The following is a 23,132-nucleotide window of genomic DNA, read 5'->3' on the forward strand; positions in this document are numbered from 1 at the left end:
TGGTTTTGGGCTGACCAGAATTAAATATGAATGAGCCTTCTCATTGGCCCCCTCCTCAGACTGACAAAACCAAGGTTTTCCACCTTCTCCGTGGAGGGTAAGTGCACGCAGGTTAGTGCTCTAAAAACGTTAGGCTGGATGCATTGTATGCAGGCTTCTCCTCCTGCAGCCCCTTATGCCTCATTCTGTTAGATGCCTTATCTGGATTTGACCATGTTGAAGGGAAGGTGCCCCTGTTGGGCAATAGATGGCATTCATTGCAGCATGTGAGGGAGAAGGGGGAGGCTAGTGGTATCAGTGAGGGTCATTTCAAATGTCCCAAAGTTCTCCCTCCAGGCTGCTATTCCTGCGAGCCCCTCTGGTTCCTGCTACCAGGCATGCAGCTGCCCCGTGGAAACTAGTGAAGCGTTGGTCATGCGCTGCAGCCTCCAAAAACGAGTGAAAATTCCCCACTGCATGCGGTGAAGGGTGCAGTCAAATCACTTTATTGCATTTTGTGCAGACAGGAGTCTAAAAAATTAATACAATAAAAGCTGTAAAGCATTAACAGGAGCATTCAACAAGTGAGGAGTCACTCCTCTGTTAATATCCACAGCGAACACAGGGGGGTGATATTGAGGAGGCCCAATACAGAATACTGAAACACTCGCATAGAAATTAAATGCAAGCCTATTCCTCTTCTTTTGGTTTGCAACCTATTTTATTTACACCATTTAAACGTCTTTGCATTGCTCTGCACAGAGATTCTTTAAAACACAAAGCATACTAGGTCACTACATGTCTATTGAAATATTGCACTCAGAATAAAAGTCATTGGAATGGATGTAAAACATCTAGGTACAGTGACTATAAAGTTTATTTAATGAATTGACTTTGTTGTGGTAACATTCATAACAAATATATTGCACATGTAGCACAGAAAAGTGTTTTGCAACCAACAAAACCTCAGACCTCTGGATCCTTCCACTACGACGTGTCAGTGCTGCCATACAGCGGAGAGTCTTGACTCTTGTAGTGCAACTGTTGTACCCTAAGCAGTATCCATCCTTCCTGCTGTTCATGTGACTATGAACACCGTTGCCCAGTGCAGCCTCTGCCTACATCTGTAAACACGCTCTCAAATGGTTTGTAACCTGTACCAGGGAATACCTGGACTGCGCATAACCCACCAGCTTGCACTGGGAGGCCAGGTAGTGAACTGCTGGAAGGGGGCTGGGGAATGGAGGTTGCCCCCATTTTAACTTCTGAGGAACTGATGACCTTTCCTCTGCTCTGGCTAGAGTAGTTCCCTGAGCAGGGGCCCGAGCCTTGCACAAAGAGCCTGCTCTGCTCTGATGGAGGTGGAGGGGCTGTGCTCATCCTTGCAGCTGCATACGAGGGCTCTCTGTAAAACAAGCCTCATGGGTCAAGACCTTCCTGCCTGCCCTGAAAACCCTGAACTGTCTCCACATGTGCCAGAAAGAGACTCAGGTTTCTACCACAGCACACTGTGTCTTTCCCAAGACGGAACAGTGGAAGGGTGCTCCAGAGGGAGCTGCACACTCACAGAGGTCAAACGTGCCGGGGCAGAGCTGGGTTTGTAAACTAACATGCAGTGCTGTCTGCTAAAACTGGCCCCCTCCAGCCCCAGGCGTGGGGGTTTGCTGTGGAAACATCACCCTCTGCTTGCCCCCAAGGAGTTTGGCCAGGCAGTGGTTCTGAGAGGCAACAATGCACATGTGTGTTCAGAGACTAGCGCTGGTCTTGCTGAGCTAGGGCGGGGGAAGGGGGCTCCTTTGCCTTTCACTGTCTCAATGTGGTAACTTGCCAAGAGGGGGCTGAGTACTGCCCCCCAGCACCGTTGGAGTCCTGGCTTTCCAGGATGAGGGAGGGAGGGGCCCTGGCTGCCGTTGCTGTTTTGAGCAGTGGCTGTAGCCTGCTCTGAGCTGGTCTAATGGATGCTTTGCTTAAACGGGTGCCAGCACCTGTCTGCACTAGGGTTTCCACTGCCACGAGGGAGTGCAGGTAGCAGAGCAGGGATCAGTGATGGCGGCAGGGTGTGACACGTGCCCAAGGGTGAGCTCGATGCTGCAGGTGGTTCGCACTAGAGGAATCATGAGACAAGAACTGTTAAGTCCTGATTACAGGGAAAGAGTCAGGATTGAAGGGCATCTGCACTGAGGGAGGGGGACAGCACTGGGGCCAGGAAAGGAGAGGAAGGCAGCAGGAGCAGGTTGGGGCAGCTTTGAGGCCTGCAGGCAGCAGCAAAAGCCAAAGCAGAGTTTTGCAAGTAAGATCTACGACTTCCAGCCCTGGGATCAGTCTGTGCTCTTAGGAACCTTGCTGCTACTGAATGGTGTGAAAGCCAAGCCATGGGGAGTGTCTGGGTGATGGGGTCTTCTCACAGCAGCCACTAACCAGCCCTAGCTCTTGCTGTGCGGCTGGCCCTCCATCAGCCCCTGACCCAAGCGTAAGGAAACCTTCCTCCAAGCAGACACCTGCCTGTTCATCTAAAAGTGTTCTTGGGGCTGAGGCACTCAGCAGAGCTGCTCTGTGCTCAGCAGAGTTGCTGGCCATTAATTGTCCAGTGTCGGGCTGGGCCCCTGCATCGCTGACTTCCAGCCGGGAGTTGGGCTCAGTGCTCTTGCTCGGGGAATAGCTCAGCTTCACCTTGGTGTTGATTCCCCATTAGCAGCGTGTGGCCGCAGCAGCAGGCACCCATCCCTTGCCAGGGTTTGAACTGGAGCTGCTGCACCGAATAATGCTGCTGTACGCAGAGCTGCATTTTTCCAAGCAGTCTGGCTATGACTGGGGTTGTGCCTGAACTGCTGCTGGGGGGTGGCACTTTGAGGGAGCCAGGGCTCAAGGGGCATAGCAACAAATGCAGCGAGGCCTGGGGCCATCACCAAAACCTGGCCTAGGTGAGCAGATGCTGGATTGTGAGCAGGGAGCTTCAGCCAGGTCAGCATTACTAAGTGGAGAATTGCTTCCTGCTCCACTGCCCTCCCCTCATTCCCCATGGGGCCAGTGCTGGGGCTGGAAGGGGGGGGGGGTGATGCCAAGGGCCCACTGGAGGAGGATTTAGGGCAAGTGCCTACAGAAGACTTGTTCCCTCTGTCGCAGCTTCAGTGGGAAGGAAGTTGAGGGCTGGCACCTCTGTGGGAGCAGCTGCTGGGCACTGGATGCTCTTCCCTAGAGAGCAATGAGCAAGGGCAGCGTGAGAGGAAAGGAAGGGGGGCTATGGGGAGCCAGCACTGTCTGTGAGAAGGGGCCCAGCTGCCTTCTCCAAGGGGATTCATTGTAGGAGACATGTCAGCTGTGGCCGTTAGCCCTTACTTGTATCAAGCCATGGGCCTCTGAACTGCCATCTCCCACCTGCAGAAGGTACAGGGCTGCCCCAGTGGTATCTGCACGGGCCCATTCCCAGCGCTGCAACGGGTGGAGTTTATGGCGGCTAAGAAGAGGTGGGCTGGGATCAGCTCTGGGCCACACATCTGAGTGGTAAAGCTGCTCCCTCTCGGCTTGGGGAGAGGGCCCGCCGGAGCAGGCTGCACTCAAATTGGAAGCTCAAGTCTGCTGTGAAGCAAATTCAGAAAATTCTGTAACTTCTTTTCCCTGAAAAGACTAAGCAGCAAAATTCAAAGAGAATGACCCCACGAGCTGGCCCTCCCCCCGGGACGTGCCATAGGCCAGGGACGCTGCAGCCTTCACCCCTGCACGTGAGCGACAAGGAAAAGCCGCCCTCTCCAGAGGGAGCAGCCTCAGCAAAACCTTGGAGCCCTTGGGCCTGGGCCCCAGACAGAGTCTAAAAGCCGGAGCCAGAATTCACTGGCGCTAGCGACTCCTTGCATCTCTCAGCATAGAGCTAGATCTCTCTCGCTATTCTTCATCTGGGTCTATGAACATAAATATGATCACTTTAAAAATACACATACAATATTATGTACATTATATACAGCTGGGCAGGCGCCCGGGCTGGGCGAGCCCTCTGCCCTCCCGGCCTCCACGCCCACTGCGGTTCCTAGAACTATTCACATTGGTTAAAAGCGCCCCAGTTTCTCAGTAAAGTGAGAGATGCTGAGGGGGGTCGGGGGGGGCTGGGACCAAGGTTTGACGTGTCCAAACAAGCCCACAGCCATGTGCGCGGGTGCAGCTGGGCTCCTTGCAGAGCTGCTCATGGGCCCATGTGACCTGGGGAGGCTGCATCCCAGATGTGGAGTGTCAGTGCCCTGCTGCTGGTACGGGGGGGTTCGGGGGGGGGATTGAGCTGATTTGCATATTTATAAACTTTCAGTGCCTGCAGTCTTCACCCAGCAGCCCCTGAAGCAGCAAGATGGCCTTGAGGAGGTTGCCGTGGGGGAGGGGACGCAGGGGGCACAAGGCTGCAGCAGGGGCCCAGGGAGGCTGCGTTCCAGCTCTTCGTGCATGGGGGGGGAGGGACACAGGCCGCAGGCCTCCCGCCAGGAGCTGCTGGGCAGCGTGGCCGTGCAGGGCCCGGGCCCCTGCGTTCCCAGGGCTGGGCGGCGCGTGTGGGCAGCGTGCAGGGAGCGCGCCTGGCAGTGCCCAGGCCCTGCAGCAGGGATGGAACCAGGCCACACCAGCCGCGCGCCCCTGTGCTGAGCGGGGGCTGGGGTGAAGGAGAAACACTTGAAGTCCATGTCCCCGCTACCCCCCTCCTGCGCCGGGATGCAGCCCCTGCCAGGCCCCTCTCACCCAGCCGGCACATCCAGGTGGCCTCACGACAAGGGCAGCGTGGCGCTGTCCTTCGCGCCGACGTCTGCAGGACCTGCCTCTTCCCTGCGCAGCACTCGTCCGTCCGAACCAGCGCCCGGGGGCCGCAGAGCGTGGCTGTGGTTCCCAGGCGCCGGCAGCGGGCAGCAGCAGGGGCTGCGCTCTGTTGAGCCTACTTGGCGAGGGGCCTGTGGCTGGCACTGCAGGGCACGTGTGAGTGGTGGGGTGAGGCGCGGCTGGCGAGGCGAGCATGCGGTGGCCTGGCCCAGGCGCACAGGCGCCAAAGGACACGTCAGCAGGCGGGGCAGGGCAGCAGACGTGTCCCACAAACCTCAGCGTGTCCTAATGTAGCAGAGCGAGGGGTGGAGAGCCTAGTCCCGAGGGGCCGGTGCACCCACGCCAGCCCTCCGGGGGCTCCAAGGAAGCACTGACTGAGAGCCTGGCCAGCCCCGCTTCCTGCCCCGCACGGAGGCCGGGGCGGTGGCAAAATGCTGCAGGCCTGGGGCTGGGGCTCCGGGCTCCCGTCTCTATTTCTACATCAACAGCCACCGCAGGGCTGTGCCGGAGCGATGGGGGACAGCGGCGCGGGTGCTGGTTGCTCCTGGAACCTCTGGGGCTGCAGTTCGAATGGAGCGGGTGGGGGCACGGCAAAGTCTCTGAGCACCAAGCACGAGCGGGACCGCCCTCCTGCCCCCCGGGAGCCAGGTGCAAAGAGGTCGGTGGGGGGGTCTCTCCGGGGGCACAGTAACTTCAGGCAGCAGTCGTGTTTCAGGAGTAGATGGTGATGACTTCCCGGCCCCCTCCGCGCACCAGCATGACCCGGTCCAGGTGCTCCGTCAGCACCTCCAGGAACTCCATGTCTGCAGGGCGGGGCCGTCAAGGCGGAAACCGGACCCCGCATCGGGCCCCATCGCTGGGCCCGCCAGAGGCCGGGGCGGCGGGAGGGCACAGGGCCTGCCAGGCTGGCTTGGCCGGGCCGCCGAGGGGCCGGAGCCCCAGGCCCCGGGAAGCCCTGGGCTAATGCCCGGGGCCGGCGCGCCCCGCCCCTCGGGACCTGCCCGACCCTGGCACGGGAGGGCGCCGCAGCCGGAGCTTCGCGCACGGGGCGCCGGGGGCTGCCTGTGTGACCCCCCCAGGCCGGCAGAGCCCCTGCCCTGCCCGGGGCCCTGGACCACTGATTGGCTGAGTTAGCGCCGCTCTCAGAGGCCTCCACCAATCAGCGAGGCCGCACTGGGCCCGCCGGGGGGCAGGGGGGGCGCGGGCAGGGACTGGGGCAGCCAGGGGCGGCTGGAGCCGGGGCTGCTCGAAACTGATGGGGGGAGGGTGCATGCACCCCCGGCTCTGTGTGTGTGTGTGTGTGTGTGTGTGTCTCTCGCTGTGGGCGCACCCCCGGCTGTGTGTGTGGATGTCACTCTGGGCGCGCCCCCCGGCTGTGTGTGTGGGTGTCACTGTGGGCCCGCCCCCCGGCTGTGTGTGTGGGTGTCACTGTGGGCGCGACCCCCCACTGTCTGTGTGGGTGTCACTCTAGGCCCGCCCCCTGGCTGTCTGTGTGGGTGTCACTGTGGGCCCGCCCCCCGGCTGTGTGTGTGGGTGTCACTCTGGGCGCGCCCCCCGGCTGTGTGTGTGGGTGTCACTCTGGGCCCCCCCCCCCCGGCTGTCTGTGTGGGTGTCACTGTGGGCCCGCCCCCCGGCTGTGTGTGTGGGTGTCACTGTGGGCGCGACCCCCCGCTGTCTGTGTGGGTGTCACTCTAGGCCCGCCCCCTGGCTGTCTGTGTGGGTGTCACTGTGGGCCCGCCCCCCGGCTGTGTGTGTGGGTGTCACTGTGGGCGCGACCCCCCGCTGTCTGTGTGGGTGTCACTTTAGGCCCGCCCCCTGGCTGTCTGTGTGGGTGTCACTGTGGGCCCGCCCCCCGGCTGTGTGTGTGGGTGTCACTCTGGGCGCGCCCCCCGGCTGTGTGTGTGGGTGTCACTCTGGGCCCCCCCCCCCCCCCGGCTGTCTGTGTGGGTGTCACTGTGGGCCCGCCCCCCGGCTGTGTGTGTGGGTGTCACTGTGGGCGCGACCCCCCGCTGTCTGTGTGGGTGTCACTCTAGGCCCGCCCCCTGGCTGTCTGTGTGGGTGTCACTGTGGGCCCGCCCCCCGGCTGTGTGTGTGGGTGTCACTGTGGGCGCGACCCCCCGCTGTCTGTGTGGGTGTCACTCTAGGCCCGCCCCCTGGCTGTCTGTGTGGGTGTCACTGTGGGCCCGCCCCCCGGCTGTGTGTGTGGGTGTCACTCTGGGCGCGCCCCCCGGCTGTGTGTGTGGGTGTCACTCTAGGCCCGCCCCCTGGCTGTCTGTGTGGGTGTCACTGTGGGCCCGCCCCCCGGCTGTGTGTGTGGGTGTCACTCTGGGCCCGCCCCCCCGGCTGTCTGTGTGGTGTCACTGTGGGCCCGCCCCCCCGCTGTCTGTGTGGGTGTCACTGTGGGCCCGCCCCCCGGCTGTGTGTGTGGGTGTCACTCTGGGCCCGCCCCCCCGGCTGTCTGTGTGGGTGTCACTCTGGGCCCGCCCCCCGGCTGTCTGTGTGTGGCTCTGCCATTCAGCCAGAACACGGGCACGGCTCCACATCGAGCACCTGGGCCCTGCCCCACACCAGCCCAGAGCCAAGCCCCCGGCTCCCAGCAGTAGGGCTGCAGTCTGTTCCTGGCTGGCACATGGCGTTGCTCTTCCCAGCACGGGGCGTGGTGCTCCTGGCTGAAATGCCCAGGGGTGGGTGCTTCCAATGTCGGCAGGCGCCGGCTGGGCCCAGCCGCAGCCCCCTGGCCCAGCCTGTCTCACCAGCCTCGCGAGGCTGGAGTTGGGGAGGGTGGGAGAAGCTGCCAAGCGGTGGGAGTGGGCAGCTACTGCCATGGTTTGATGGCGCTACCCCAGCTGCTGGCGGGTGGGAGGAGGCATCGGGCAGGGCAGGGAGGTGCCACTGGGGCAGCCCCACATCCCTAGCATCCCCTGCCCACCAGGCCTGGGCTCCCCCTTCAGCCGCACTCAGCCAGGGCCTTAGGGTCCTACCGCCCAGAGCCAGCAACACCCACAGCAGGAAGACGGGGCCCTCTGGCAGAGAACCTGCAGGGCAGGACCTGTCCCAGCCAGGGCCTTCCAGCCCACAGACACTTATGTGCCGCAGACACTGGCCTGGCCACTGCCAGCTGCCAGCAGCCAGCAAAGGATACAGTTCTCATCCCCCTTCCGGTTGCGGGGTGGGCCTGGCATGTTCAGCAGGACCAGCTTGGCGTTCTGCGACTTCTTGACAATGACCTCGTTAAGCTTGACGGCTGTGTGCATCCTCCGCACATTGGACTGGTTCCTGGGGGAGAAACGGGCGGGCAGGCTCAGGGGGCAGGGCAGGGCCCCAGCCCCTTAGAGCTGGTGGTGGTGTAGGGGGCGCAGAAAGCCCCGCCCACACAGGTGTGTCAGCTGGGGGAGGGGCGCAGAAAGCCCCGCCCACACAGGTGTGTCAGCTGGGGGAGGGGCGCAGAAAGCCCCGCCCACACAGGTGTGTCAGATGGGGGAGGGGCGCAGAAAGCCCCGCCCACACAGGTGTGTCAGATGGGGGAGGGGCACAGAAAGCCCCGCCCACACAGGTGTGTCAGATGGGGGAGGGGCGCAGAAAGCCCCGCCCACACAGGTGTGTCAGCTGGGGGAGGGGCACAGAAAGCCCCGCCCACACAGGTGTGTCAGCTGGGGGAGGGGCACAGAAAGCCCCGCCCACACAGGTGTGTCAGCTGGGGGAGGGGCGCAGAAAGCCCCGCCCACACAGGTGTGTCAGATGGGGGAGGGGCACAGAAAGCCCCGCCCACACAGGTGTGTCAGCTGGGGGAGGGGCGCAGAAAGCCCCGCCCACACAGGTGTGTCAGCTGGGGGAGGGGCGCAGAAAGCCCCGCCCACACAGGTGTGTCAGCTGGGGGAGGGGCGCAGAAAGCCCCGCCCACACAGGTGTGTCAGATGGGGGAGGGGTGCAGAAAGCCCCGCCCACACAGCTGTGTCAGATGGGGGAGGGGCGCAGAAAGCCCCGCCCACACAGGTGTGTCAGCTGGGGGAGGGGCGCAGAAAGCCCCGCCCACACAGGTGTGTCAGCTGGGGGAGGGGCGCAGAAAGCCCCGCCCACACAGCTGTGTCAGATGGGGGAGGGGCGCAGAAAGCCCCGCCCACACAGCTGTGTCAGATGGGGGAGGGGCGCAGAAAGCCCCGCCCACACAGCTGTGTCAGATGGGGGAGGGGCGCAGAAAGCCCCGCCCACACAGCTGTCTCAGACCCAGGAAGGAGACCTGCCAAGAACAAGCAACTCCTGCACTTCTCAAGAGGTGCCCGAGGCAACGCTGGCCCTTGCTGCCCCTGCCCATGGGGCAAGCCTGGGGCACTAGCCAGTCCTGGGGCTCTGACCAGGCTCAGCCAGGCAGGTTCAGTCTCTTCCCCCTGTTGGCAGGAGGTGCTGTGTGGGGCAGGCGAGGCTCCCCCAGCAGGGGGTGGTATGTGGGGCAGGTGAGAGCCCTGTGGCAAGGGGAGGTGTGTGGGGCAGGCAAGGATCCCTGGCAGGGGGTGATGTGTGGGGCAGGCGAAGGCCCCCAGCAGGGGGCGATGTGGGGCGCAGACTTGGCACTGGAGTGGCAGGATCCCGCAGCCCCCTCCTGCTCCCCTCCGCGCCGGGACACGGGACACACACACACAACTCAGACTTACAGGTTCTCCCACTCCCTGCCGGCAGCACGGGGGAAAGAGAGAGAGAGCTCGTCAGCACCGTCCTGCCTCGCCCCACCCCCTGGAGCACCAGCTCTGGTTCACTGCTCAGCTCCCACTTCTGCCACCTTGGGCACAGCGCTGTGCTGGTCTCCAGGAGCTCCCCGGCCTCCGTGCACCAGCTCCCTGGCTCGGCTCCAGCACGGACACAGGCAGGCCCAGGCCAACGCTGCCTGGGACAGGCCCGCTGAGCAGGCTGCCTGGCTCGGCTGGGGACCAGTGTCTAACAGGGGGTGCAGTGCAGGGTGCCGGGGGCCACCCCAGGGCCAACTTACGGCTTCATGTTGAAGAAGTCCTTGATGCTTTCGGGGCTGACGGGGCTCTTGCTCTTGTTCTTCTCCGCAACAGACTTTTCCTTGGTCCAGGTGAGATGCACCTTCTCAGGGGCTGTCTCCACCTCATCACCGGGCGACTGGGGCCTGCTGGAGAAGGCCGTGGCGTTCTTATCGTGGATGAGCTGCACCTGCAGAGGGAATGGGTGAGAGCGAGCAGGGAAGCAGGCCGGGAGGGGTCTTCCCAGCCCCCCATCCTGCCTCACCCATGGTGCCCCAGGTCCATGTCACTTGGCCCTGCCAGCCCCAGACCCCTCACCCTGCAGCACTTGGCCCTGCCAGCCCCCACCCTGCAGTACTCAGCCCCACCCTGCTGTTCACTGCCTCCATAGTGCCCCCTGATGCCCCAGCACTTGGCCCCCTTTCAGGTGCTTGCTCCCCCCAGTTCTGCAGCATCAGCCCCCCAGCTCCCCATCCTGTGGGGCTTGGCCCCCCAGCATGCAGCCTTACCTCCTCCTCCGGCTTCTCCTCACTGTCGCCCACCTGCTCCTCTGGGACGCTCAGCCGCAGCCGGGTGTTGGCAGGGTTCTTGCGCCGGATGGAGCCGCGGGACTCGTCCGTGATGCTCTGGATCTGCGTGGGGAGGGATGGAGATGGGAGCCCATTGTGCAAACCCAGCTTGCCACAGGCCAGACACCAGGGGTCCCTGCAGGGTGCATCCAGCTGGGATCTCAGTGGGGAGCGAGCTCAGCACAGAGCCCACTTGAGCTACTCCGTTCCTGCCCCACCCGGTGATGGGGGTCACTGTGGGGGCACAGCCGAGGGCAGCTCAAGGCTGGCCAGAGGGAAAAGAGTTCAGGTCTGGTTTGGTGGGGCAGGGGGTCACTGCTGAGGAGCTCAGGTCTGGCCAGGGGGGTCACTGCTGAGGGGAGCACAAGGCTGGCTGTGGGGGGTCACTGCTGGGGGGAGCTCAGGGCTGGCTGGGTGGGGGTCACTGTTGTGGGGCGCTCAGGACTGGCCGGGGAAGGTCACTGCTCAGGGGCCTCAGGACTGGCCGGGGGGGTCACTGCTGGGGGGGCGCTCAGGACTGGCTGGGGGGGGTCACTGCTCGGGGGTCTCAGGACTGACTCGGGGGGGGGGTCACTGCTGGGGGGCCCCAGGACTGGCTGGGGGGGCACTGCTCGGGGGTCTCAGGACTGGCCAGGGAAGGTCACTGCTGGGGGGAGCTCAGGACTGGCCGGGGGGGGTCACTGCTGGGGGGGTCTCAGGACTGGCTGGTGGGGGCACTGCTGGGGGGAGCTCAGGACTGGCCGGGGGGGGGCAGGGGGTCGCTGCTGGAAGCCTGCACCACAGTTACTAGCAGCTCCCCATGGCTTACAGGGCCCAGGTGGCACGGCAGAGCTGCTGCCCTGTGGGGGTGCAGGCCCCAGTGTTTTGGGGGGGCAGCCTGCCCCGGGCAGAGGCCTCACCCAGGGAGCCCTGTTACCTCTCGCTCCCGCTCTGTCTTGGTGAGGTGCATCTGCTTGAGGATCTGCGAGCGCTGTTCCATCACCAGGGTCTTCTCGTAGGTGTAGGCCGAGATGTCGCTCTCATGCTGCAGGGACACGACGTGCCATCACCCAGGGAGGGAGCTTGGCACACACAGCCCCCCAGCTCAGCCTGAGGCACAGCCCTGGGCCCTGGAACACCAGGCACATGGGCAAGTGCCCCCCGTTCCCCTAGAAACACCTGGCCGGCCCTTCCCCTACAGCCCTTTGGGGACCCCAGTGCTGGGCACGGGCAGTTCCGCACCCACCTCTCAGGGCAGCGATACGCACAAGCCAGCGGCCAGCCACAAGGCCAGGGGGCCGGGCCAGGGAGGGGCTGGGCTGCGCGAGGGCTCTCACCATCTCCACCACCTCCACCTCGGCCGTGATGCGCAGGTGGTACAGGAATGTCGTCAGGTCCTTCTTCATCTGGATGCTGTTATCGTCCATCTGCGCCACCGTGAAGATGCGCATCTTACATTTACGCCAAACCTGCCAGGGAGACGGACCGCTGTCAGCCTGCCCTGCATGGAACCCTCCCAATCCCAGCCTGGCCGGCCCACCAAAGCAGGGAACCGGCCTCCGATCTCAGCCCGGTCAGCTCACCAAATGGAGGAGCCGGCCCCCAGTCCTAGCCTGGCCAGCCCACCACAGGGAGGAACCAGCCCCCGATCCCAGCCTGGCCAACCCACCACAGGCAGGAACCAGTCCCCAGTCCCAGCCTGGCTGGCCCACCGAAGGGTATGTGTGTAATTGTCTGGAATACCGCTATGAACTGTCTATGGGCCCCTTGTACGATCACCTTGACGTTGCACCCCAGTGGGTACAGAGGGTTACAGTGCTGCTCCTGGGGCAGCACGGGGTCTTGTTATTGTCTGGGGTGGGGTATGAATGGGTCATTGAGGACTGCCTGGAACCCACCCAGCTCAATGGGAAACCTGCAGAGACAACGGGATACTGAACGCACCAGCCATGACTTGCAGCAATAAAAAGATTAGCCAAAGGAACCAGCCAGAAAAGGGTGTAGCCCCCACCTCCCCTAGAGCAGAGCAAGGAGAGGGCGTTAAACGAGGCACAGCTGACTGCAGGGCTGGGGAATGCTGATCAGGACAGGAACTGGGGCCCAGCCCCAGGCCAGGGTCTGAGAGATGCCAAAGACAACAGTGGCAGCAGCGGCATCCCCCAGGCCCCGTTCACCAGCTCTGGCACTGAGCATGATGCCACTTCTGCTGCCACAGCCGAAACTGGCCGACTGTGAGAACCAGCGCGAACAAAAGGGAGAGCAGGGAAAGCCGCAGCCACAGCATGACCTGGGTCTGGAGCTGAGGCAGAGCGTGAGGCCTACACTGGGGTAGTACGTGGGGAGGAACCATGGGAGGCCAGTTCTGCAGGGCGCCTAGATACCAATGGGGAGGGGGGGGTTGATCCCTACCGCCGGGCCTGGCACAAGTTTGCACCAACTCTACTCTTCCCCCGGTACTCCCTCCCCAAGCAACAGAGCGTACAGAAACGACCCCAGGGACGAGGAACCGTTCACAGACGCCGGCGGCTTCTCGGGAAAGGTTTTGAGGCGTGCACCAGGCCAAGGGGGGGTGATTCTCCCCAAATGGTGTAATGGTGCCGATGTCACTACAGGGAAAGATTTCAGAGGGGTAGCTGTGTTAGTCAGCAAAAACAACGAGGAATCCTTGTGGCACCTTATAGACTAACATATGTATTTGGGCATAAGCTTTCGTGGGTAAAAAACCCCACTTCATCAGATGCATGGAGTGAAAAATACAGACAGCAGTATAAATATTATAGCACATGAAAAGATGGGCGTTGCCTTACCAAGTGTGTGGGGGGTGTCGGTGCTAATGAGGCCAATTCAATTAAGGTGGAAGTGGCCTATTCTCAACAGTTGACCGGAAGGGGTGAATATCAAGGGAGGAAAATTACTTTTGTAGTACTAATGAAGCCAATGCAATCAAGTTGACAAGAAGGTGTGAGTATCAACAAAGGCTCACCTTACCTGACCACTCTCCTTACAGTCTGTATAGTAACACCATTGTTTCATGTTCTCTGTGTATATAAATCTCCCCACTGTATTTTCCACTGAATGCATCCGATGAAGTGAGCTGTAGCTCACCAAAGCTTATGCTCAAATAAATTGGTTAGTCTCTAAGGTGCCACAAGTACTCCTTTTCTTTTAACAAAGGGAAAATTATTTTTTGTAGTGACCCAGCCACTGCCAGTCTTTATTCAGGCCTAATTTGATGGTGTCAAGTTTGCAAATTAATTCCAGTTCTGCAGTTTCTCGTTGGAGTCTGTTTCTGAAGTTTTTTTGTTGAAGAATGGCCACTTTTAGGTCTGTTATTGAGTGTCCAGGGAGGTTGAAGTGTTCTCCGATTGGTTTATGAATGTTATAATTCTTGACATCTGATTTGTGTCTATTTATTCTTTTGCGTAGAGACTGTCAAGTTTGGCCAATGTACATGGCAGAGGGGCATTGCTGGCACGTGAGGGCATATATCACATTGGTAGAAGTGCAGTGAACGAGCCTCTGATGGTGTGGCCGATGTGGTTAGGTCCTTTGATGGTGTCCCTTGAAAAGATATGCGGACAGAGTTGGCAACGGAGTTTGTTGCAGGGATTGGTTCCTGGTTGGTGTTTTTGTTGTGTGGTGTGTAGTTGCTGGTGAGTATTTGCTTCAGGTTGGGGGGCTGTCTGTAAGCGAGGACTGGCCTGTCTCCTAAGGTCTATGAGAGCGATGGATTGTCCTTCAGGAATTAGCCTCGTTACCACTGACCCCCCACCTTGGTAAGGCAACTCCCATCTTTTCATGTGCTGTAATATTTATACTGCTGTCTGTATTTTTCACTCTGTGCATCTGATGAAGTGGGTTCTAGTCCATGAAAGCTTACGCCCAAATAAATTTGTTAGTCTCTAAGGTGCCACAAGGACTCCTCATTGTTTTTACTACAGGGAAAGGTTTATACAATTAGAGCAATTCCATGAGCCATGGCCCCACACTCTGAAAATGTGGCTAGTAGACCGGACTAGGGATCTGCGTAGCACAGGCCGGTTGGCCGATGAGTTTGTGCCTAGTAGGCCTGGCTGTGAGACAGAGCCAAAGGGTGACTGGCCCAAGTTGGGGGTCACTTACAGGGGGTCACACAGGGGCACCCCAGAAATGGGATTTCAGTAAACTCAAACCAGAAGTGACGGCCGATGCAGGTAGACCACCCCAAAGGGATTCCCAAAGAGGCAGAGTTGTAAGATCCGTCGGCAGACAGCGCATCAGGGGCTGTACTGCCTGAGGCTTCATGAAATGGGCTTTAAATGGGACCACCAAAGAGTTATCTTGGTGAAGGCCCAGCCCAGAGGAATGCCAGTTCCCCAAGCCTTGGGGGGGCAGTGTCCCTGTGGCTTTGTGCGGGTGCAATGGGCAACATCAGCTCTCAACCCTCTTGCGCTGGGGTAGCCCATTCATAGGATGTGCGCTGAGTAAACACTCTATTAACCCTGTACAGCAGGCTGGGAAATGGGTCCAAGGACACTGGAACAAGGGTCTGCGGTGACTCTTGCATGGCCCAGTGTGCTAGACCTGGTTCAGTTTGTGCCCAGTGAATATGTAATCACGAGGGCGGTGTCTGGACCCTTGGCCAAGGGGCCTGTAGCAAGGATCTACCTGAGATGGGGAAGCCCAAGAGGGGCACAAAAAGGGTGGGGGGGCAGGATCAGCTCCCTGCAGTGCTGCTGTTGGGAAAATCTTCCCAACTGGCCAGATAATGCCCAAGTGTCCTGGCCCTTCCCAGAGCCAGAGAGTTCCCCCCAAGTCCTGACCACAAATGATGGGGCTAGGAAGCTACTGCCTGTGGCTTGGGGGAATGTGCTCGTTGGGGCAAGGCTGAGACTCTGTCCACAGGTGGGGAAACTGAGTCACAGCCAAGTAATGCTGGGACTCAGATCTCAGCCAGTGGGGATGGACAGGTCACACTCCTTGCCCAGTAGCTGAATTTCAGAATGGTAGGGCCTTGGCTGTTCACAGCGCTGTCACCCTCTTGAGAAGGACGGCAGGCACTGGGAGTGGCAAGCCGCTAGGGATATACATTTCCAGTAGTACTCCGCCATCCCAATAAAGGCTGGCCTGCTTCTTGGTTGGGGGAGTGAGCCAATATCTGAGCGCTTCCCCCTTGGCCAGTTCTGGCCATATTCAGCCGCTCCCCACCCTGTGACCCAGGAACGACGACTCCTCGGCCACCCCCTCTTTACACTCTCCAGCCTTGATAGTCAGTCCGCAATCCTGCAGGCGGCCCAGCACCCTCTTCGCTGGGACACAGGTTCCTCCCCGGTCGGGCTGAAGACACGGGTATGATCCATGTACGCCGGGCAAAATCCGCCACCCCCCAGTAACTCCCCCCTGCCCCGGCGCTGACAGGTGGTGGCGCCCCCTTGAGGCCAAAGGGTAGGACCAGGAGCTCAAAGAGCCCTATGGGGTGGTGAAGGCAGATTTCAGCCTGGCATCTGGGTGCAAAGGCACCTGCCAGTAGCCTGGTGAGATCGACAGTAGTAAGGTAATGCCCCCCACGCCCAACTTGTCTAGAATTTCATCTGGCCTCGGCATTGTTCACCTCCTTCCGCTGAGTGATGACCTTAAAGGGCCCGTCCCAGGCAGCTCGGAGCGTATTCTCCCCCGCGGGGCTGAGATCCATGAGCTCATTCCCTGTGATGCCATCGGAGCGGGCACATGCTGTGCAGTCAGACCAGCCCCCCGCTTCCCTTGGGCCCTGGCTCGGTTCTCCCTGGCAAAGCTTTCCCAGCAGGACAGCACGTCCTCCACCACTGAGTCTCCACGGAGGGAGCCTTTCCCCTCCCCCTCAGCCCAGCAGGGCCAGGGTCCCTCACTCTCCTCCCATACAGCAGTTAAAGGGGCGAACTCTGTAGATTCCTGGGGCACATCCCGATCAGTGAACAGCAGGGACGGTGAGCATTTGTCCCAGGCCTGCAGATGCCGTTCCATAAACGTCCTCGGCATCATGGTCAGGGCCCCAGTACCCTGCCCACCAGCTGTTGGACTGAGGGGGATGTGCCGAGGCCCAGGTGGTCCAGGCCCCACATTTCCCCCACAAACCCTGGAGCAGGGCTGACGTGACATTGGACCCTTTGTCTGTAAGGCCTTGCTGGGAACCCCACTCTGCTGAAAATGGTCAGCAGAGCACATCTGCCCCGTGCCTGCCTCGATGGAGGACAGCCGCCGGCGCTGTGGGATGGCGAAATCCACCACTACCAAACGACATGTCTTCCACCTGGGTTGCCTTGCTAAGGGGCCCTAGAATGTTTACAGCCACCCTCTGAAGACGTCCTGCCTGGAGGGTCTCAGGGCTGGGAGGGTTACCAGTTTTGGTTGGATGTATTCCTAAAGGTTTCATCACAGGACATAATCTTTAATTCCTGGAGATTCCAGGTCAATCCTGGAAGGCTGGCAACTCTAGGGCTGCTTTAGACTTAGCCTGGTCTCTCCCCACCCACTGACCGGGGTCACAGGCAGGCAGTAAAAGCTCCAACCAGACCACGTTCTGCGGCAGTCCTGACAGGGTGCACTGGATCCCCTGATGTCCTGAGCGAAGGATGGTCTGAGCCAAGGACAACAGCCTGTGGCAGCACCTCTGGAGAGCCATCAGCTGCCTCCTGATGCCCCGAGGTTCAGTGTTCCCTGGGGACCCCGCTCCTGGTACAGGACTCCCTCTCACACAGGGATCCAACCAAGAAGCAGGCCAGCCTTTATTGGCATGGCGGAGTACTACTGGAAATGTATATCCCTAGAGGCTTGCCACTCCCAGTGCCGCACTGTCCAGGCAGGGCCAGGGGGACAGCGTGGGCTGGACGGATGTCAAAGGGCTCTCTGCATGGGAAGAGGCCCTAAGCCAGGACCCAGTTCGCATGAACTCGGTCGCAGACAAACCCTTCCTGCTGCAAGCCAATGCAAAGGGGGAGAGACACCCGAGTGATACCTGCCCAAGACACCCATCTCCAGGGATCGGAACTGGGCCACCACTGAGAGCATGCCTGGCCGCTGGGTGGACTCCAATCGCCGGCTGTGGCTATGGGGCTGGGGCTTTCCCTGAGCCCTCGCCTCTGGCGTGGCTGCAGCTGATGGAAAGGGCTCATGCGAGCGAGTCTGCCCTGCCAGGACTCTGTTAATGGGACGGCAAAGGTTCTCATTGATCCTGTGCCACGAAAAGGAGCATCCGCATGGCGCCAGCCCACGCTCAGTGCAGTCTTCAGGGGGAACCAGAAAGACACGGGCTGAGCAATGCGCCCCGAACACCCGAGGTTCAGAGGCAGCGCTCAGCACGGGCCGCAGCAGGACACTGGACCGAGAGGTGAAGGAGGCTGTGCTAGAACTGGGCTCACAAAGACCCAGCAGCTCCCGCCTGGGACTGACAGAGACAGGGCCGGGGAGGTCACAGCTTTCATTGGCCCACCCAGAGGAAGCTCGGCAGCTGTCTCCCTCCCCAAGAGAAGCTGCTCCAATCACCCCCCTTGTCTCCCTACACTGGGACCCACAGCCCAGACCATTCTATATAGGCCCAATGGCATGTGATGGGATGTTAGATGGGGTGGGATCTGAGTTACCCAGGAAAGAATTTTCTGTAGTATCTGGCTGGTAAATCTTGCCCATATGCTCAGGGCTTAGCTGATCGCCATATTTGGGGTCGGGAAGGAATTTTCCTCCAGGGCAGATTGGAAGAGGCCCTTGAGGTTTTTCACCTTCCTCTGTAGCATGGGGCACGGGTCACTTGCTGGAGGATTCTCTGCTCCTTGAAGTCTTTAAACCACGATTTGAGGACTTCAATAGCTCAGACATAGGTGAGAGGTTTTTCGCAGGAGTGGTGGGTGAAATCCTGAGGCCTGCGTTGTGCAGGAGGTCGGACTAGATGACCATAATGGTCCCTTCTAACCTAAATATCTATGAAACCGCTCCACAGCAGCCTGGCTAGGTGAGGTCCTGGCGCTGGCCCGTTGGAGCCCCGGGGTAACTTTGCGTCTCTGTGCGGCACAGGGGACTCCCCAGCCCCGTGGCCAGGGATAATAACCCAGCTCTGCTTGGGAGAGGCTGCCACAGGCTGAGCTGCCGGGATCCCCGAGGGGGTGAAAGTCTCTGACTGGGGCTCTGCGTAATGGGGCTCCCCGGCAGAGCTCATGGCATCAAACAGGCGGGCTGGAGCCAGGGCTCGGGCTCAGAGGCGTTGAAGCCACATGGCCGACCCTTGTGTGACCCCGTTGGGTGGTGCCAGGAGACGGCAGGCCGCAGCGTAGCACAGATCCTGTGAATCATGATGGGGGCCCCCAATCCCAGCCTGCCCTCCCCCCCAATCCCAGCCTGGCCAGCATGCCAAAGGGGGGAAAATCCTCCCCCTGGGCCCAGCCCAGCCCCCCAATCCCAGCCTGGCCGGCATGCCAAAGGGGGGACACCTTCCCCAGATCCCAGCCCGGCCCCTCCGATCCCAGCTTGGCCAGCATGCCAAAGGGGGGACATCTCCCCCAGATCCCAGCTCAGCCCCCCCCCCAGTCCCAGCCTGGCTGGCATGCCAAAGCGGGGACACCTCCCCCAGATCCCAGCCCAGCCTCTCCGATCCCAGCCTGGCCAGCATGCCAAAGGGGGGAAAATCCTCCTCCTGGGCCCAGCCCGGCCACCTCTCCACCCTTGATTCCAGCTGTGACGAAGTGGGACTGCTCTTAATGTTTCCTCTGAATACTGTAGCGGTGCCTCAGTTTCCCCTATGCATTTCTTAAGTCTCTAGATGGTGGGATAAGGGAGAGTAATTGTTGCAGAGCAAAGGGCCAGAGTACATAAATGGCTGACACTCTGTTGCCTTGCAACTGATGGCCTGGGCCCTTCCCCCCCCCCCCCCCAAGGTGAGAGCTAAAGAGTTGGAGAACAAAGGAATCAGGACAAAGCCCAGAGGAGGGGGGGCTGGAGGGAGCTTCAGTTTGGGGCTGGCTGGGACATGGAGTGAAGTGCAGATGTGATTGTCTGGCTCACTGCCCCCCAGAATGGACCCAGCTGAGGGATCCTGTTCTCTGCTCCTACAAGCTCTGTTTTAGACCATGTTCCTGTCATCTAATAAACCTCTGTTTTACTGGCTGGCTGAGAGTCAAGTCTGACTGCAAAGTTGGGGCGCAGGACCCTCTGGCTTCCCCAGGAGCCTGCCTGGGCGGACTGGCTGTGGGAAGCGCACGGAGGGGCAGAGGATGCTGAATGCTCTGAGGTCAGACCCAGGAAGGTGGAAGCCGGGTGAGCTGTGTGTCCTGCAGACAGGCTGCTCACAGAAAGGAGACTTCCCCAGAGTCCTGACTGGCTTCGTAGGGAGCAGTTCCAGAGCATCGCCCGGGGACCCCGTGACACCAGCCCAACCCCCAACCCTGATCTTGGCACACACACACACCCCTGATCCCAGCCCAGCCGGCATGCCAAAGGGGGACACTCCCCCCGATTCCAGCCCAAGCCCCCCTTCCACAGTACCTTATGGTGCCGCAGCAGGAAGGGCAGCAGCATCAGCATCCCCCCATCGTGGACGATCCACCAGACGTCAATGTGGCCCTCAGAGAACCGCTCTTGGTTGCCCGGGAACATGGCAACATTCTTGGTGACCAGCAGGGCCAGGTGGCCGGCCGTGGTCTCCCGCACCAGCTCTGTGGGGAAGGGCTGCAGCTTAGGGCAGGGGCAGTGCAGAGACCAGCCCCCCCCCGCAGCAGCGTGAGGGGCTGCTGACCCACCAGTGTGATGCCCTCCCTGCCCCCACCAGGAGCGCCAGGCACGTGCCCAGAGCACTGCATCCCCACAGAGCACAGCAGGGGCTTCTGGGCTTCCTCCTCTGTCCCCTCTGCACAGTGCCCAGCACTTCCCCGAGGGGCCTGCTTCCAACGGGGAGAGGCCGGCTGTGCCCTGGGCCAGGCTGGGGCTGCTCAGCGCCAGCTGGGGCTGCATCCAGCTGCTCCCTTGCCCCCACGCGCCCGCTATGAGGAGCATCCTTGGTGGCTAGGTGAGGACCCATGACGGGATGATCATGCCTAGCATGCACAATCCATCGCTTCCTCCCAGCTTCAGGCACCACCCCTGGGGGAGCTTCTGGGTGGCTCTGCTTTTGCTCATTTGGGCATCTGTGGATGTGTGCACGTGTGTGCAGCTCTGTGTGCGTGGCTGTGTGTATACACAGACCTTTCTGAGGGAACCTGTGTCTCAGAGCTGAGTGCTGCATTGAGCTCTGGATGCGGTAGGGCTGGAGTCTCTTCTCTCTTGTGGCAGTGAGTTCCACAGGCCAGGTACGACCCCCACAAGGAAGGTTCTGCCTCCCGCACTCCCCCATTGGTCAATAGCTTCCCATCCCAATGGGATGTAGCTGTCACGGGACGTTGAGGGAGCTGGGACAGAGCCCAACGTGGCAGTGGCCCAATGCAAAGCAGGGCCCAGATTGGCAGAGCGGCTCGGGGTCCCCAGGGAGAGGAACAAGCCAGTGCGTTCTCACAGGAGCTCAGCTGGTGGCCACAGGAGTGATCCCAAGAACAAGGCTGACCCCTCTGCTCTTAGCGTGGGATGGAGCCCCCCCCCCCCACAGTAACCCTCTGCATCGGCAGCTGCAGCAAGGACTGGGCTGGTTCTCAAGAGCGTCCCACTTCCTGCTTTGGCCCATGCAACCGCATTAGAACCAGAACCCCTCCCTCCCGACCCACCGCCCTGCCGCTGTCCCTCCTTCCCCACCCACAGCCCTGCTAGGCCAGCCTTGCCGCTGCCCCTCCCTCCCAACCCACCGCCCTGCCGCTGTCCCTCCTTCCCCACCCACAGCCCTGCTAGGCCAGCCTTGCCGCTGCCCCTCCCTCCTGACCCACCGCCCTGCCGCTGTCCCTCCTTCCCCACCCACAGCCCTGCTAGGCCAGCCTTGCCGCTGCCCCTCCCTCCCGACCCACCGCCCTGCCGCTGTCCCTCCTTCCCCACCCACAGCCCTGCTAGGCCAGCCTTGCCGCTGCCCCTCCCTCCTGACCCACAGCCTCCTGGGCTAATTGAGGGTTTACACAGCACCAGGCACTGCTGGTTTGTCCCTTCCCCTCCTGCTCCCCCAAGCTCCAGAGCCGTGAACCCTGCTCAGAGTCGTGGGCTGCCAGGCTGGCTCATACCAATGAAGTTCCTCCAGGTCTGGTGATCTTCCTTCTGCCGCCAGTTGCGTGGCCACCCCACCAGCACCGTGTTGTGTTGCAGCCCCCCGAGCCCACTGGACTGGATGAGGTGGGACATGCCATCCCGCAGGTTGGACGAGATCACGACCTGGCAGAAGCCTTTCACCTTCTCAGCTTCCATCAGGCGGCGCAGGGACTGCCCCGGGGAGAGACAGGGAGGGGAATTAGCAACGGCAGAACAGCGCCTCTCCCACGTGGCACAGCACCCCGGGGCTGTCCAGATGCCAGCTGCACCCAGAACCCTCCATGAGCAGGGTCTCCTGGAGCCATGGCCCTGGGCAGCGGGCGAGGCAGCCAGAGGTGTGGGCAGAAGGAGGGCAGCATGCTCGGCCGGGGGCACGTGCCAAAAGCTCACAAACCCCCCGTCGGCCAGGAGCATGGGGGCGCTGCCTTGGCATTGCCAGGCAGCATGCTGAGTTAGCGCGTGCCGCCCGTAATTTCTGTGCAGAGCTGAGGGGCGTCCCCGTGCCAGGGCCCGACATGCAGGGAGGGCAGCAGTTAGAATTATTTACTCACAAAAATTATAACATGTCACCAAGAGGAGAAATTGTTTGGTTACAAGCTCCTAATCCTATTAGGGGGAAGCCTAGCCATGCGTGGGTGCGCCTGGCGAGGGGGACTCCCCCGGCAACCCAGCGAGCAGGGCACAGAGCAGCATTTCATGCTGCCACTGCCCTGGGCACATCCCCTCCCCATTTGCTAAGCCCCCCGGCTGCCCTCCCAGCACATCCCCTCCTCACACTCTCCACCCCAGCTCCCCCCTCCCAGCACATCCCCCCTGTGACGAAGTGGGACTGTTCTTAATGTTTCTTCTGAATACTGTAGGGGTGCCTCAGTTTCCCTTATGCATTTCTTACGTCTCTAGCTGGTGGGATAAGGGGGTGTAATTGTTGCAGAGCAAAGGGCCAAGGTACATAAATGGCCGACACTCTGTTTCCTGGCAACTGATGGCCTGGGCCCTTCCCCCCTGCAAGGTGAGAGCTAAAGGGTTGGAGAACAAAGGAATCAGGGGACCTCCTGGCCCGGGGAAAGGGACAAAGTCCAGAGGAAGAGGGGCTGGAGGGAGTTTCAGTTTGGGGCTGGTTGGAGACATGGGGTGAAGGGCAGACGTGGTTGTCTGGCTCATTGCCCCCAAAATGGACCCAGCTGAGGGATCCGGTTCTCTGCACCTACAAGCTCTGTGTTAGACCATGTTCCTGTCGTCTAATAAACCTTCTGTTTTACTGGCTGGCTGAGAGTCATGTCTGGCTGCGAAGTTGGGGGGCAGGACCCTCTGGCTTCCCCAGGACTCCGCCTGGGTGGACTCGCTGTGGGAAGCGCACGGAGGGGCAGAGGATGCTGAATGCTCCGAGGTCAGACCCAGGAAGGTGGAAGCCGGGTGAGCTGAGTGTCCTGCAGACAGGCTGCTCAGAGAGAGGAGACTCCCCCAGAGTCCTGCCTGGCTTCGTAGGGAGCAGTTCCAGAGCATCGCCCGGGGACTCCGTGATACCCCCACACTCTACACCCCAGCTCCCCCCTCTGAGCACATCCCCCCACACACTCTATGCCCAGCCTCCCCCCCTCCCCATGCACATCCCGCCGTCCCGTCCCGCTTTCTGGTGATGGACGTGTCTGCAGAGGTCAGTGAGACAGAAGCCGAGGCT

At 61.0% G+C, this 23,132-nt stretch overlaps 1 protein-coding gene across 3 annotated transcripts in view; it reads right to left on the bottom strand.

The window, feature by feature from the left end:
• Positions 1–462: 462 nt before the first annotated feature.
• SLC12A5 (solute carrier family 12 member 5) overlaps positions 463–23,132 on the bottom strand; it is a 121,441-nt gene continuing 98,771 nt past the window's right edge. For 2 of the 3 annotated variants that reach the window (XM_048820234.2, XM_048820236.2), the window contains exons 18-26: positions 21,430–21,625; positions 19,781–19,950; positions 11,632–11,763; positions 11,232–11,339; positions 10,256–10,378; positions 9,749–9,936; positions 9,417–9,431; positions 7,910–8,043; positions 463–5,570 (exon numbers count right to left, since the gene is read on the bottom strand). In XM_048820234.2, the coding sequence (XP_048676191.1) occupies positions 5,479–5,570; positions 7,910–8,043; positions 9,417–9,431; positions 9,749–9,936; positions 10,256–10,378; positions 11,232–11,339; positions 11,632–11,763; positions 19,781–19,950; positions 21,430–21,625 (1,158 nt within the window). In that variant the 3' untranslated portion in view covers positions 463–5,478. The remainder of the gene's footprint in view (positions 5,571–7,909; positions 8,044–9,416; positions 9,432–9,748; positions 9,937–10,255; positions 10,379–11,231; positions 11,340–11,631; positions 11,764–19,780; positions 19,951–21,429; positions 21,626–23,132) is intronic. The other variant, XM_048820235.2, reaches the window with a different exon arrangement.

This window comes from Caretta caretta, chromosome 13 (assembly GCF_965140235.1).
Source record: "Caretta caretta isolate rCarCar2 chromosome 13, rCarCar1.hap1, whole genome shotgun sequence".
Lineage (NCBI taxonomy): Eukaryota > Metazoa > Chordata > Testudines > Cheloniidae > Caretta > Caretta caretta.